Source organism: Gasterosteus aculeatus, chromosome 17 (genome assembly GCF_964276395.1).
Source record: "Gasterosteus aculeatus chromosome 17, fGasAcu3.hap1.1, whole genome shotgun sequence".
Lineage (NCBI taxonomy): Eukaryota > Metazoa > Chordata > Actinopteri > Perciformes > Gasterosteidae > Gasterosteus > Gasterosteus aculeatus.
This window is the reverse complement of record NC_135705.1, coordinates 18,217,125-18,232,031: the sequence shown is the minus strand read 5'-3', so window position 1 is coordinate 18,232,031 and position 14,907 is coordinate 18,217,125. Positions and strand designations below refer to the sequence as shown.

The 14,907-nt window shown below is 47.2% G+C and overlaps 1 protein-coding gene across 11 annotated transcripts in view; it reads right to left on the bottom strand.

Moving 5' to 3' along the window:
- Positions 1 to 503: 503 nt before the first annotated feature.
- Positions 504 to 14,907, bottom strand: part of sox13 (SRY-box transcription factor 13) — a 37,246-nt gene continuing 22,842 nt past the window's right edge. For 10 of the 11 annotated variants that reach the window (XM_078091669.1, XM_078091671.1, XM_078091674.1 and 7 more), the window contains 7 exons: positions 9,448 to 9,524; positions 8,689 to 8,854; positions 7,503 to 7,627; positions 5,530 to 5,608; positions 4,810 to 4,980; positions 3,817 to 4,033; positions 504 to 3,347 (listed from right to left, as the gene is read on the bottom strand). In XM_078091669.1, the coding sequence (XP_077947795.1) occupies positions 3,032 to 3,347; positions 3,817 to 4,033; positions 4,810 to 4,980; positions 5,530 to 5,608; positions 7,503 to 7,627; positions 8,689 to 8,854; positions 9,448 to 9,524 (1,151 nt within the window). In that variant the 3' untranslated portion in view covers positions 504 to 3,031. The remainder of the gene's footprint in view (positions 3,348 to 3,816; positions 4,034 to 4,809; positions 4,981 to 5,529; positions 5,609 to 7,502; positions 7,628 to 8,688; positions 8,855 to 9,447; positions 9,525 to 14,907) is intronic. The other variant, XM_078091668.1, reaches the window with a different exon arrangement.

Sequence of the window (14,907 nt, the reverse complement as noted above, 5' to 3'; positions counted from 1 at the left end):
CGAAGCCAAACTATTTTAATTTAAGCAAGTAGGTTTGATACCTAAGCTGAAGATCAATTCATGAAGAAAAACGGCACGCATGATGCAGCCTGAGACACGGCCGATATTAACCACGCTGTTTGACGAGGACAAAACGTGGTCGGGAGGGCGAACGGGTCCTCGTGGTTTTGGAGGCGGCTGCATAAGGACAAAACCGCACTGAGAGCATCACACAGAGACACAGAGAGCGGAGAGAAATGTGACTGATAAACGTTCCGTGGGACTGTGCCTTTTGGTACTGTTCACTGTATTGCTTATACGCACCTTTAGGAAGATCAAACGTAAACCAAAATGACTTTCCTCTCGTCATGCAGACAGTATTTCAGCATGTGCCGGAATGGACGACTCAGTCAACACCAGGAGGCAGCCTGGCCAGATAAATCCCGCGACCCCGTAATCAGTTTACACTACATGCTAATTAAGCAGCTGAGATGTTGTTCCAACACAAATCATACCAGAGACAATTAACACAACCAATTTATTTATTTTCAAGAAAAAAACCAACACAAAACTCTGAAAACATAGAGAAACACACACCTTTAAATTACACAGGCTCTTATAAACAAAATAAAGTCTCTTTCTATATTTACATCAGCAGGGGCATCGACAGGTGACTCCTCACCACGTCTCCGCTAAAATAAGAAACATTTTCCTCTGATATTCACCTCAGTGCACAAAAAGCCGTCATCTCCACGCGGTCCTGACCCGGTTGTTTGGGACAAGGCCTGAGCCGCTATGTCTGAAATGGGTCTTTTTAACAGCCGTTTGGATTTTGTCCCCATTGAGCTGCAGGTGCATCGTTCCTATTGTCACTCGGGAGCGCTGAGCTTTTGCTAAACGGTCAAATTGGTCGACGTGGTTATCGAGTGACTCCAAAACTGTCTGTGAGCATCAGAAGTGCTGGCCACGGCCTCCAAAAAAGCCAATGGTAATATATTAGCATACGCTACGCGCAGTAGCTTATGCTAAGTGCTAACGCTCTTATCGCCAAACCTGAATGACACGAGCGTTGCAGCACGATGGAGGATGTCATTAGTCGGTTTAGAGAATAGATTGAGCTAATTATCCAAACTGGATGAGGTTGGCAACACGTAACGGGGAGGCAAGGACAGCCTTTGTTTTCTTACGGCCATCACATTAAACGCTGCGCCATTGACGGGAGAAAGGCTTCCAAACTGATTGCTTTGAATATCATCCGTTGTTGGTTGAGTTGACATTTTGTGTCACGGTTGTGGATGTCGGCGATGGAGTTGGAATATGAACTTTAAAGATTAAGAATGCATCTCCGAAACAGCTTACCAATGAACGAGAACACGGAGAAGGGTTCTGTTGTATTTTGTGTCCCTGTTGATTGATTGTGATTGATTGGATGTGGGAGAGGGAAGTCGGGGGAACTTTGCGACGTAGAAGTCACTTAAAACTACCAAACAGCGATGTCTACATACACATGTCCGTGTTCTATATAAACATTAGAACAGTCGTGGTCGATTTGCTTTACGGATTTCCAATTCCGGGCACTAATTGGAAGCCCGGTGAGTCACGTGACCGAGCATTTTCAACTCGTGGATGGTTTTGGTTTCTCCAGTGGTTCTTTCAAGCCAAAACCGTTGTTTTATGGGCAGCGCGGTCAGCAGCTCATAACCGTTGGTTGACCTTCTCCATATCTCTGTAGCAGCCATTGTCACATGGAATTTGGGATCGTTTTGTCTCGATGGATGAGGAACGGGAAAATAAAAGATGAGTAAAAATCACCTTTCAAATATGAAAATAATTCCAGTGCAGCTTCAGGAAATTTGAGAGAAACATCAGAATGTCAACATCTCGAAACAAGGTCTGGCACGCTAGTAAAATGAATTTAAAAAATCAATTAACACACAAAGTAGCAAACATGGAGGTATAAAAAATAAAAAATAAAGAATTGGGGTGTGTTTGAGGTGAACCCACGAGTTGTGCAGAAGAAACTGATGAGACACAAAAATACAGCATATACAGCACGGCTCAACAGAACAGCGGATGTGGGAGATCGTTGATTCAGTGTGAACATCTTCGTAAAAATGATTTCGTTGGAGGAACAATGAAATAAGGCAAATTCAACTGTCATAAGGAGAACTAGCTGAAAACATCTGTTTAATGTCTTCTGTCTCTCTGTCGGGATCGCTCTCAAAGTCTGAAAAGTGACCCCAATGAGGTCATCAGGGGATTATCTCACTTGATGCTAGAGATTACAAACTTTTTTATAATATAGATCTGAGCCAGAAAAACAGGGGTGAGAAGTGGGCATATAAAAAACACAAGCAATGGAGGGTGAAATGTAGCACAGTGTAAAGTTGCATTATGGGAAGTTTAGCATCCAGTGTTTGTGGAGCTTTAACCGTACCGCGGTATAAAAGTCTGGCTTCAGTTTTACCATTTTTTTTTAATAAGGAAAAAAATGCAACACTGAATTGCTGAAATGTGCAGCAACGCGACAACTTCCATGAAACCTCGTGTTAAAGAAAGCTGCGCGGAAGCCTCATCCTCCGGGTGTTTTCATTGCCAGCAGGGAGCAGTGCCGGCACGCCGATGACCCGCTGCTCCAGCTGGTCCAACAGGTTTAAACGGCGCCTCCCCGACACCACGACGTGGTGCCAAGACGTGGGGGGCAGAACTCCAATCATGAGGGATTGAACCATAAAACGTTTTGTATTCTACGCAAAGTCGCTGGTGAAATGTCTGAAGGGAAACGAGTGAGACAAGGGATCTATCTGTGTGTGTGTGTGTGTGTGTGTGTGTGTGTGTGTGTGTGTGTGTGTGTGTGTGTGTGTGAAGGGCAGCGTTTCACTGAAAACGACTAATGTACAAGTGACTACGTGCACCTCTGAACTCTGATCGCCAGACCCCCACCTGCCCGCCCTCCATCCATCCATCCTCCATCTTTTTCATCTGACTGTCAATCAATTAAGGGGCACCATTTCCCTCTCACCCCTCCCTTCCATTCTTCCCCCCCCCCCCTTCAGTCCGTCAGAAGCACCAGCTCCCCCTCGCTCCTCTCTCCCCTGTCGCTCTCCTCTCCTTCGCTGTACGGGGGGCGCTCCCTCTCCCTCTCCCTCTCGCGCTCCCTCTCGCGCTCCCTCTCGCGCTCCCTCTCCCGGGGCAGGGAAGTGGGCGTGGCTTGGCCCTCCACCCGACGCAGTGCAGGGGGGACCTGCGGCAGGTAGTGCTCCAGCAGCGCCGGGTGAAAGGGCACGGTCGCCACGGAGACCGCGCCGGCGCCGCCCGGGTACTGGTCGTTGGCGTGCGGGTAGTGCAGCTGCTGTGGTTCTGTTTGACTGGAGGGGGGGGAGGGTAGGGGGGGGGGACACGGGTGTAAGGCATTTGTGTGTTTGTCAGAGCGACAGACTCGCTGGGCGGTGCTTAGTTTGGCTTTAGGGTTGAATCTCTTGGTACCCGAGGCTCATGGGTAATAAAAAAGTGTTATATATAATATTTATTTATATATATATAACTTTATGATTTCTTTTAAATAAAATAAATCATAAAGGAAGGCCAAGGCCGTCATGAAGGATTCATTCAGCAGTCTAAAAGACGCTGTACATTTATCCGTGACGCAAAGGGAAAAAAAACGCTGCAGACGAATATCAGTAAGAACAAATCACTCGTAGCGGCTCCAACTAGCGAGTTAGCCAATTAGCAGGGGAACAACGGCGAGGGGCGCCGCTCATCGGCACGGACGCACCGCCCGGAAATAAGCCGCCTGGGGGATCTGCCGCGGACTCAGGCGGCCTGCGTTCATCGTACCTGTGCGTGTAGGTGGCCCTCTGCTCCTGCCGGCGGTTCTTCATCATGGCCTTGTACTCGCCCACGCGCAGCCTGCGGCCCTCCACGATGCACGTGCGCTTGGGCCGCGGCTTGTACTTGTAGTCGGGGTAGCGCTCCAGGTGCTGTCGGCTCAGCCTGGCCTGCTCCTCGTAGTAGGGCTGCTTCTCCTGGTTGGACATGCCCTTCCACCGCGAGCCTGAGGGCCCAGACGCATTAGAGGGGCGGGTGTAGGACAGCGGGGGTGCAGGGTGGAGGAGGTGGGTTCTAGCATTGAGTCACTAAATGAGTTATTCACTTATTTCGTTTCCAGCCCGTCAGCGTAACAGCGACGTGTTGTTAGATACAGGCTATAGGTTATTATTAACCACCGTCTGTGGGCTGTGAGAGTGCACACAGTCAGTCAAACATTTTTATTATTATCTAGTCTGAAACCTTTAGAATGTTACATTAAAATGTGTATTTTCTAACAGCCGCTACATTTTCATTAATGTTCCTGGTGATCCTGGTCCACACAACCAGACCACTTAGAGCTGCTTATGATGACATTGTAATGTGTTATAAGGATTATATATTAAACCATTATAATACTGGCAAAAATAATTACCCAGCAATTGTGGCAACTTCATACGTTGCCTTGTTATGATTTTGTCTTGGCAAATGAGGGTGAATCTCAGAAGATGTGATTGGTTGAGTTGAAGGTGTGCTGCACACATACAGCAGATGTAGATTGAGATGAAGCATCTTTACAATGATTAGCAGTACACTTGTGTAATTAGTCCAGATTCTTTGTGTGTCTGTGTGAAGGGTTGTTGCTCCCAACAACAACAAGCTCAGCACAATAGTGGAATGGAATGTAAATGTTTGGTCCAAGGAAGCGGATTCGGGCCAGTACGTGTGTGTGTGTGTGTGTGTGTGTGTCCGGTGGGTCAAGCAGGTGGCTGCTGGTGACCTCCCATGACCTCAGCGGCTCACCCAGGATCTTGCTGATGGAGGAGTTGTGCATGTCGGGGAAGGCCTGCAGGATCCTCCTGCGCTCGTCCTTGGCCCAAACCATGAAGGCATTCATGGGCCTCTTGATGTGGCCCGAGGAGGGAGGAGGCCGGACCTCAACGTAGCTGCCTGGGCCCGAGACGGGCAGCGCACCTGCAGGGGAAAAAAGGGCTACAGTCACAAGTCCGCTGCCAAACTGCTGCTTTTATGATGTAAAACCAAGCCCCCCCCCCCCCCTTCATTCCTGTTGGTACCTTTTAACCTGTCGTCTGCGCAAGGAACTTATTACAACTCCTGTTTACGTTTGTTCTCGTCGTCCTAGTAATCACGACGCGTGCCGATGTGGGAGTCCCGGGACAGAGGATGTTGTGTGTGTACTGATACTGAAACTCCTGATGCAAATTTGGGGATTTTGGATATAGAAAACGTATGAACCTGAATTAGCACATATGAAAGCAAATGTGTTAGTTGCTATGTTAGTACGGATGTATCTACAAAGTAACTACATAACTATGCAGTTAGTATGCTACTACGTAACTAAGTTAGTAAGTAACTACCTGCATAAATAACGGGATAACAAATGTTACTAGGTGAGTGCGTAACTACGTTCATATGTTCGAGCGTTGGAGAAAGATGTGATTAGAGGTGAATCTGTCGGGGGCCCCTCGTCGCTAACACACCGGCTCCTGCGGGGACACCTACCCTCGGAGTCACTGCTCAGGTGGTCCTCACCTCGCTCGGAGTGGCAGGTCCTCTCGCTGCGGGGGGACTCTTTATACTCCTGAGGACACAAAGAAGCACAGAGACGGATGACGTCACGCGCGCATCCAGCACCGGCAAGGCCGCTTGGCACCGAGCGGACGGCGGGCTCCGGGGGGGGGCGCGTTCAAAGCGCAGAGCGCTATTTAAGGTAAAGGCGCTGCGCTCTCACCATATCAGCTGCTGTTTAAATGCAGAGCAGTAAATGCAAAGGAAGGGGAAGAAGAATGGTGTTTATTGTGTGAGGGACGAGAGGTGAAGGGGAGGAGAAAGTTGGGAATGTAAACCACCACCCCGTCGGCGTATCCATCATCCCCCCCCCCCCCCCCCCCCCCTCCTCCCACGCTGTAAAACACGACGGATCTCCCATTCGCTGGAGTGCAATACCAAAATAGGTCACTCATTGGTATTGGTGTTGAAGCGGCGGCGAGATGGGAGTGGGGATAATGGAGGAGAGCTACAGGGTACAGTGTTACCGCGGACAAAGAGAGAGCGGGCAGGTGGCTCAGTCAATGCCACACTGAGGCTTTTGTGGTTATTGTGAGGCTGCGACAGCTGCTGCCCTGCCTGGCACAAGGCTCACACCAAAGCTTCCACTCGGGACAACGGAGGACCACAAGACTAGAATAGGAAACTTTTTTTTTTTTTTTTTTTACCAAGAACCAAAACAAAAATAATGGCACGGGGCTTCCGGATCCGATGCAGGATGTGCGGTCCTCCCCGAAAGCGGCGCTTGCGTTTTTGCTCCGTACTGAAGTCGCCGTGTGCTATTTCGCCGTCGCACACGACTGCACGCGCACAAAAGAGGGAGAGCGGCGGATCCCGTCTTTGTCAGGGGACACTGAATCAAGGCCCCTTTTCAATCACTAAAAATAGAAACAACAGACACATAACTTCTTTGTCTTTGTCTGTTTATTCTCCAGAAGGCCACACTCGGATACCGCGGAGCTGTTACAATGGGCTTCTGTGCGAGGCTCCAGATCCTGTAACCCTAAACCCGAGTCTGACCGCTGACCGGACCCCTCCGTTTCCTCGTAATGATTACATCACGGCTTGAAAAGATACTCTGACCTCTTCTGTACAATCACAGGATAATTAAATGAGTCAAAACGGCTTTAGACTCTGCGGGTTAAAAGTAGAAGTGAAGTGAGGTTTTGTGGGTCAGAAACGCTCTTCTTTGTTTGCCTCTCGCAGCTCACGGACGTTATTTGTGATGTCATCACTTGGTTTTTGTAATGCTTCAGACACAGTTTAGGAAATGATTCCTGGCTTGAAATTAGAAAACGATGTTACGATAGTTAGGTACGCAAATACGACTCAAAATAAGAGTTTCAGGTTTCAGGCAGGACACCACCGGCGCTCCCCCGGGTGAAAGTCCCGTTACGGACTTTGTCGCCTGACTTCCTCTTTTGCAATATCCCGGCCACTAGAGGCCGGTTTCGTCCTCAACATTTCATTGGTGATCAAACACTCAACAGCTAATAGGAATAGTAATAAATAAGAGGTAACCGCGATCAACGCCAATGACTTCAACTGCAATCAACAATCCAAGCGGTGATTTTGGCATCAGCAGAGTTCATCTAGCAGCTAAAGAAGTGACTTACGTTTTCCTCACGAGCTGGTGGAGATGGAGAACGGAGCAAAACGAGTGAATGCTGGGCTTAAATTCAACAGGTGTTCAGACACAAAGAAAATATTTCTTCACTGACGACCAGAGAAAAGAGAAAGAGAAGAATGGTGGAGAAAAGTCACCGATGAAGTGAAAAAGTCTTTCTGACTTTTATGTAAAATAATGTGAATTTGCCAACATAATTTACATAAAGCAGCGCGTGTATGAAGAGGACTTTGAACGGAAACCTTGCGGCCGTGTGTGTGTGTGTGTGTGTGGACTTGTGGGCGATTGGTCATCATCTCACCATCTTCCCACCACCGTCCCTCTCTCTCTCCCTGTCCTTCTCTCGCCCGGAGGCGCTGTGGCCCCTCAGGAGCTGCTGGGCGTCGTGGATGGCCTGGGTGACCACATCGCCGTCTCCGAGGAAAGCTGAAGACGGAAAACAAAAGGTCAAGGAGGAAGGGGAAAGACAGAAAACAATGAACCTCGCCTCTTTCTTAAAGCGATACTACCCTTGATTCCTGCTGTATATTTAACGTTTGCCCATTTGGTTCCCAAGGCCTCATCGATGTGCTGCGTCCGTCAATGTAACACTGCAGGTGTAACTATTTCTGAGCTTCTGCAGCTCTTCAGCTTCTCAGCTATTTAGGGGATTGCTTCCTGAATTCACTTATTTCCAGAGCATTGAAAGGTTCAAAGAATATTTGTGAACATGAGCTACTATTTCTCAAAGTAAAAAACTGTCAAAAGGTTTTGTTAATAAGGTGAATACTTTCTACAAACCATTTAATACAAGCTTTTATTTTGTAAATTATAAACATACATTTGTGTTTTGTGTCCTTTATTGTGAAGCGGTTCTTGCAAAACCGTATTATTAAGTATGAACAAGTACAAGTACGTAAATTAAAAGATATCGATAACAGTTTCTTTTTTGGCAGATGAACACTTGAACAACAGCGGTGCATTGCTCGTTGTGTTTATTGGGTTTAATGACCAGGTGTTGTCGCGTATGTTGACTAACCTGTTAGATCGAGGTCAAAGACTTTACTGTTTACTGTAACGATGCTAATGATGGCTTAAAGGGAAATGGCTGTGATGTCGTGCTAATGCTTCAGCATTAGTTTCCGCCTTTACGTGTGCTGTTTGACATGTACAGTACTTATGTAAAAATATTGTGATTAATGCTCACGCGTGTAGTTAAATGTGACTAAACGCAATGTTGATACTCTGCCCCTTGGTTCTGTGTCCGCGCTGCAACGTTTAACACTGGACTAAATATTGTGAACAAACATCACGCATGAGCAAACTGTTCTGTCGTTGGTCGAATTTCAACTATAAATAGACGTTTTCTTTCTAAGTGTGGGGGATTGGGAGTGCATGAGCCCAGTTGAGAAGTCACAGGCCTTACATGGAACCAAGTTCAAACAAAAAACACTTGTTGGATTCATGCATCTGTGGGGAGCTGCGGCGATGCGACATGCGCGACTCACTGAGGGCCGATCGCTGCGGGCTGCGGGACACCTCTCTCTGGAGGTCCCGGGGCCTGTAGGACCCGTACAGCGCCAGCGGTCCCAGCTCCATGCCGTGCGGACTGGGTGTTTTGCCTCGCTCCAGCCCCTTCTGCTTGGAGGTCAGGTTTAAGGGCTGACTGGCTTCCTGAACACACACACACACACACACACACACACACAGCGAGAGCAGGTGAGCAGGGGCGGGGAGCGCATGCCAAGGGGCGAGGGATTCCGGTTATGCGCTGCAGATTTAGCATGTCGGAGCACATCTGTCACACCTTTGTGTCGTCGCTGGTCTTTTGTCTTTGCGTTCACCTCATTCTATCTTTCCTTTTGTTTGTCTAAGCTGTGTTGGTCTTTCTCGGTTTGAGAACCTCCCGCTCAAATACAGCTCACACCAGACACACACACACACACACACACACACACACACACACACATATACCACACACATTGAGCGGAGGGTGTGGTGTATTTGAAAAGCCTTTTCAAACTCCCAAATACCAGAGTAGTTCATTATCCGCAGGGAATCACTTCCTTTATCCTCTGTGAAAACATATATGTGTATAGTATATACACACTGTGTACATTGAATAAACAATTTTACTCTAAGATGCTTTGTCGACATACAATGTTGGCGGTAACCTACGGCTGTCTTACAAGGATATGGGAAACAGGTTTGTCACATTGAGACAAACAATGAAATCGATGACACACAACGAGTATACTCTAGTTTACCTGACGAAAGGAGCCGCCGCTCCTCTTGCCGGAGGCGGGGTGAGAGTTCTGCAGCAGCTGCATGGGATAGTCCACGGCTGTGGATGGCGTAAAATTGTGGGTATGAAAAAACAAGGAGACTAAAAACGCCGGTGTGGTTTCTCCGCTTTGCAATGGAACACAGAGTTTAGTGACATTGAGCAGCTAAAGCAAGCTAACGGTTAGCAACTTGTGAGGAACCGCGAGGGTGCATTTCACAGGGGGATTGAAAGAAATATTGAAAAATATAAGTATACAGTATATTATACATGGCATGGCTGGAGGTCACAACTCAAGGTGATACCAGCAGCCTCAATCCATTATTTACGAATGTGTCCCTCATAAATTTATTGGACATTTTGAGGAAAGCATCTTATTTTTGTAGAATGCAGACTGATTTAAGGGTGCAATACTATTATATATATATATTTATTATTATTACAGGGTTCGTTTCAGGCAGTATTTCTCTCAAACCAATACATTGAAATGACAAATTCAAATTCTTCATCACCAATGCAAAAAAAACCTTGAATCCAACATCACTCTGAAGCAAAGGAAGATAAATGCGGTCTTACCTAAGATATTAAAGGGAGAGATTTATACAATAGAAACAATATGGCTCAATGGGTTTCAAAGGTGTTTGCTGAATTCACAGCGTAAGTAGTCCTCTCTCTCGTCACCAAGGTCGAAATAATGGAATAACGTCCACTTTATTTCTTAGTGAAGGATTAGGCTAGTTGAGCTATTCAACAAATCACATGTTTGTTGTCATTAATCATAGAGCCTTCAAGTTGATGGTGAAGTTAAAAGCAAATGAGAAAACTGATAAAAGCGAGAAACCAAATGAAACATAACGGTTCACTTCTTCCTTTTCATTCCCCAGCTGACCTCCTCCACACAATCCAACAGTCCTTCAAACATCTTTTACATTCTGTCAAAAGATTACGCACACAAGTTCCATAAAAGCAATGAATGCCAATGTTCTACAGGCTGGCCTTGTGTCTTTTAGCTTTGAAAAGATGAATAAAGACGAGGTCACCGACGGGCAGCGCTTGTAAGGGGCGGCTTTTCTGAGTTCCATAGCTACAGCCTCCATAGCTACAGCCTCCATAACTACAGCCTCAATAGCTACAGCCTCCATAGCTACATCCTCCATAGCTACAGCCTCCATAGCTACAGCCTCCATAACTACATCCTCCATAACTACATCCTCCATAGCTACAGCCTCCATAGCTACAGCCTCCATAGCTACAGCCTCCATAACTACATCCTCCATAGCTACAGCCTCCATAGCTACAGCCTCCATAACTACATCCTCCATAACTACATCCTCCATAGCTACAGCCTCCATAACTACAGTCTCCATAGCTACATCCTCCATAGCTACATCCTCCATAGCTACAGCCTCCATAGCTACATCCTCCATAACTACAGCCTCCATAGCTACAGCCTCCATAGCTACAGCCTCCATAGCTACAGCCTCCATAACTACATCCTCCATAGCTACAGCCTCCATAACTACAGCCTCCACAGCTACAGCCTCCACAGCTACATCATCCACAGCTACAGCCTCCATAGCTACAGCCTCCATAGCTACATCCTCCACAGCTACAGCCTCCACAGCTACAGCCTCCACAGCTACAGCCTCCATAGCTACAGCCTCCATAACTACAGCCTCAATAGCTACAGCCTCCATAACTACATCCTCCATAGCTACAGCCTCCATAGCTACAGCCTCCATAACTACAGCCTCCATAGCTACAGCCTCCATAACTACAGCCTCCATAGCTACAGCCTCCATAACTACAGTCTCCATAGCTACATCCTCCATAGCTACAGCCTCCATAACTACATCCTCCATAGCTACAGCCTCCATAACTACATCCTCCATAACTACATCCTCCATAGCTACAGCCTCCATAACTACAGCCTCCATAGCTACAGCCTCCATAACTACAGCCTTCATAGCTACAGCCTCCATAACTACATCCTCCATAGCTACAGCCTCCATAGCTACAGCCTCCATAACTACATCCTCCATAGCTACAGCCTCCATAGCTACAGCCTCCATAACTACATCCTCCATAGCTACAGCCTCCATAGCTACAGCCTCCATAACTACATCCTCCATAGCTACAGCCTCCATAGCTACAGCCTCCATAACTACATCCTCCATAGCTACAGCCTCCATAACTACATCCTCCATAACTACATCCTCCATAGCTACAGCCTCCATAACTACAGCCTCCATAACTACATCCTCCAAAGCTACAGTCTCCATAACTACAGTCTCCATAACTACATCCTCCATAGCTACAGCCTCCATAGCTACATCCTCCATAGCTACAGCCTCCATAACTACAGCCTCCATAGCTACAGCCTCCATAGCTACAGCCTCCATAACTACAGCCTCCATAGCTACAGCCTCCATAGCTACAGCCTCCATAGCTACAGCCTCCATAGCTACAGCCTCCATAACTACATCCTCCATAGCTACAGCCTCCATAGCTACAGCCTCCATAACTACAGCTTCCATAGCTACAGCCTCCACAGCTACAGCCTCCATAGCTACATCCTCCATAGCTACAGCCTCCATAACTACAGCCTCCATAACTACATCCTCCATAACTACATCCTCCATAGCTACAGCCTCCATAGCTACAGCCTCCATAACTACAGCTTCCATAGCTACAGCCTCCACAGCTACAGCCTCCATAACTACATCCTCCATAGCTACAGCCTCCATAACTACATCCTCCACAGCTACAGCCTCCATAGCTACAGCCTCCATAGCTACATCCTCCACAGCTACAGCCTCCATAGCTACAGCCTCCATAGCTACAGCCTCCATAGCTACAGCCTCCATAACTACAGCCTCAATAGCTACAGCCTCCATAACTACATCCTCCATAGCTACAGCCTCCATAGCTACAGCCTCCATAACTACAGCCTCCATAGCTACAGCCTCCATAGCTACAGCCTCCATAACTACAGTCTCCATAGCTACATCCTCCATAGCTACAGCCTCCATAGCTACAGCCTCCATAACTACATCCTCCATAACTACATCCTCCATAGCTACAGCCTCCATAGCTACAGCCTCCATAACTACAGCCTCCATAGCTACAGCCTCCATAACTACAGCCTTCATAGCTACAGCCTCCATAACTACATCCTCCATAGCTACAGCCTCCATAGCTACAGCCTCCATAACTACATCCTCCATAACTACAGCCTCCATAGCTACAGCCTCCATAACTACATCCTCCATAGCTACAGCCTCCATAGCTACAGCCTCCATAACTACATCCTCCATAGCTACAGCCTCCATAACTACATCCTCCATAACTACATCCTCCATAGCTACAGCCTCCATAACTACAGCCTCCATAACTACATCCTCCAAAGCTACAGTCTCCATAACTACAGTCTCCATAACTACAGTCTCCATAGCTACAGCCTCCATAGCTACATCCTCCATAACTACAGTCTCCATAGCTACAGCCTCCATAGCTACATCCTCCATAGCTACAGCCTCCATAGCTACAGCCTCCATAACTACATCCTCCATAGCTACAGCCTCCATAACTACAGCCTCCATAACTACAGCCTCCATAGCTACAGCCTCCATAGCTACAGCTTCCATAGCTACAGCCTCCACAGCTATAGCCTCCCTAACTTCAGCCTCCATAGCTACAGCCTCCATAGCTACAGCCTCCATAACTACATCCTCCATAGCTACAGCCTCCATAGCTACAGCCTCCATAACTACAGCCTCCACAGCTACAGCCTCCATAACTACATCCTCCATAGCTACAGCCTCCATAACTACAGCCTCCATAACTACATCCTCCATAACTACATCCTCCATAGCTACAGCCTCCATAGCTACAGCCTCCATAACTACAGCTTCCATAGCTACAGCCTCCACAGCTACAGCCTCCACAGCTACAGCCTCCATAACTACATCCTCCATAGCTACAGCCTCCATAACTACATCCTCCACAGCTACAGCCTCCATAGCTACAGCCTCCATAGCTACATCCTCCACAGCTACAGCCTCCATAGCTACAGCCTCCATAGCTACAGCCTCCATAGCTACAGCCTCCATAACTACAGCCTCAATAGCTACAGCCTCCATAACTACAGCCTCCATAGCTACAGCCTCCATAACTACAGCCTCCATAGCTACAGCCTCCATAGCTACAGCCTCCATAGCTACAGCCTCCATAGCTACAGCCTCCATAACTACAGTCTCCATAGCTACATCCTCCATAGCTACAGCCTCCATAGCTACAGCCTCCATAACTACATCCTCCATAACTACATCCTCCATAGCTACAGCCTCCATAGCTACAGCCTCCATAACTACAGCCTCCATAGCTACAGCCTCCATAACTACAGCCTTCATAGCTACAGCCTCCATAACTACATCCTCCATAGCTACAGCCTCCATAGCTACAGCCTCCATAACTACATCCTCCATAGCTACAGCCTCCATAGCTACATCCTCCATAACTACATCCTCCATAACTACAGCCTCCATAGCTACAGCCTCCATAACTACATCCTCCATAGCTACAGCCTCCATAGCTACAGCCTCCATAACTACATCCTCCATAGCTACAGCCTCCATAACTACATCCTCCATAACTACATCCTCCATAGCTACAGCCTCCATAACTACAGCCTCCATAACTACATCCTCCAAAGCTACAGTCTCCATAACTACAGTCTCCATAACTACAGTCTCCATAGCTACAGCCTCCATAGCTACATCCTCCATAGCTACAGCCTCCATAACTACAGCCTCCATAGCTACAGCCTCCATAGCTACAGCCTCCATAGCTACAGCCTCCATAACTACATCCTCCATAGCTACAGCCTCCATAACTACAGCCTCCATAACTACAGCCTCCATAGCTACAGCCTCCATAGCTACAGCTTCCATAGCTACAGCCTCCACAGCTATAGCCTCCCTAACTTCAGCCTCCATAGCTACAGCCTCCATAACTACAGCCTCCATAACTACATCCTCCACAGCTACAGCCTTCCTAACTACAGCCTCCATAACTACAGCCTCCATAACTACAGCCTCCACAGCTACAGCCTCCCTATCTTCAGCCTCCATAACTTCAGCCTCCACAGGTACATTTCATGACATTTCTTTATTATTCTTATATGTAAACATGGCCTGCGGAGGACGAATGAGCAGCTGCTCAACAAACAGTAGAAAACGGTTTATTTCTTATTAATTTATTTTTTGAATCTATTTTTGTGTTGTTTTATTTTCATTACTTACTTTATTATGTATTTATTCCGGAGAGTGTTCTCCGTGTGTCAATTCCTGGTTGCAATAAGTACTTAATGAATTATATATATTTTTTAGATTGTTATAAATATAACAGTACACTACAGTACATTCTTTCCTGTGAAAAAATG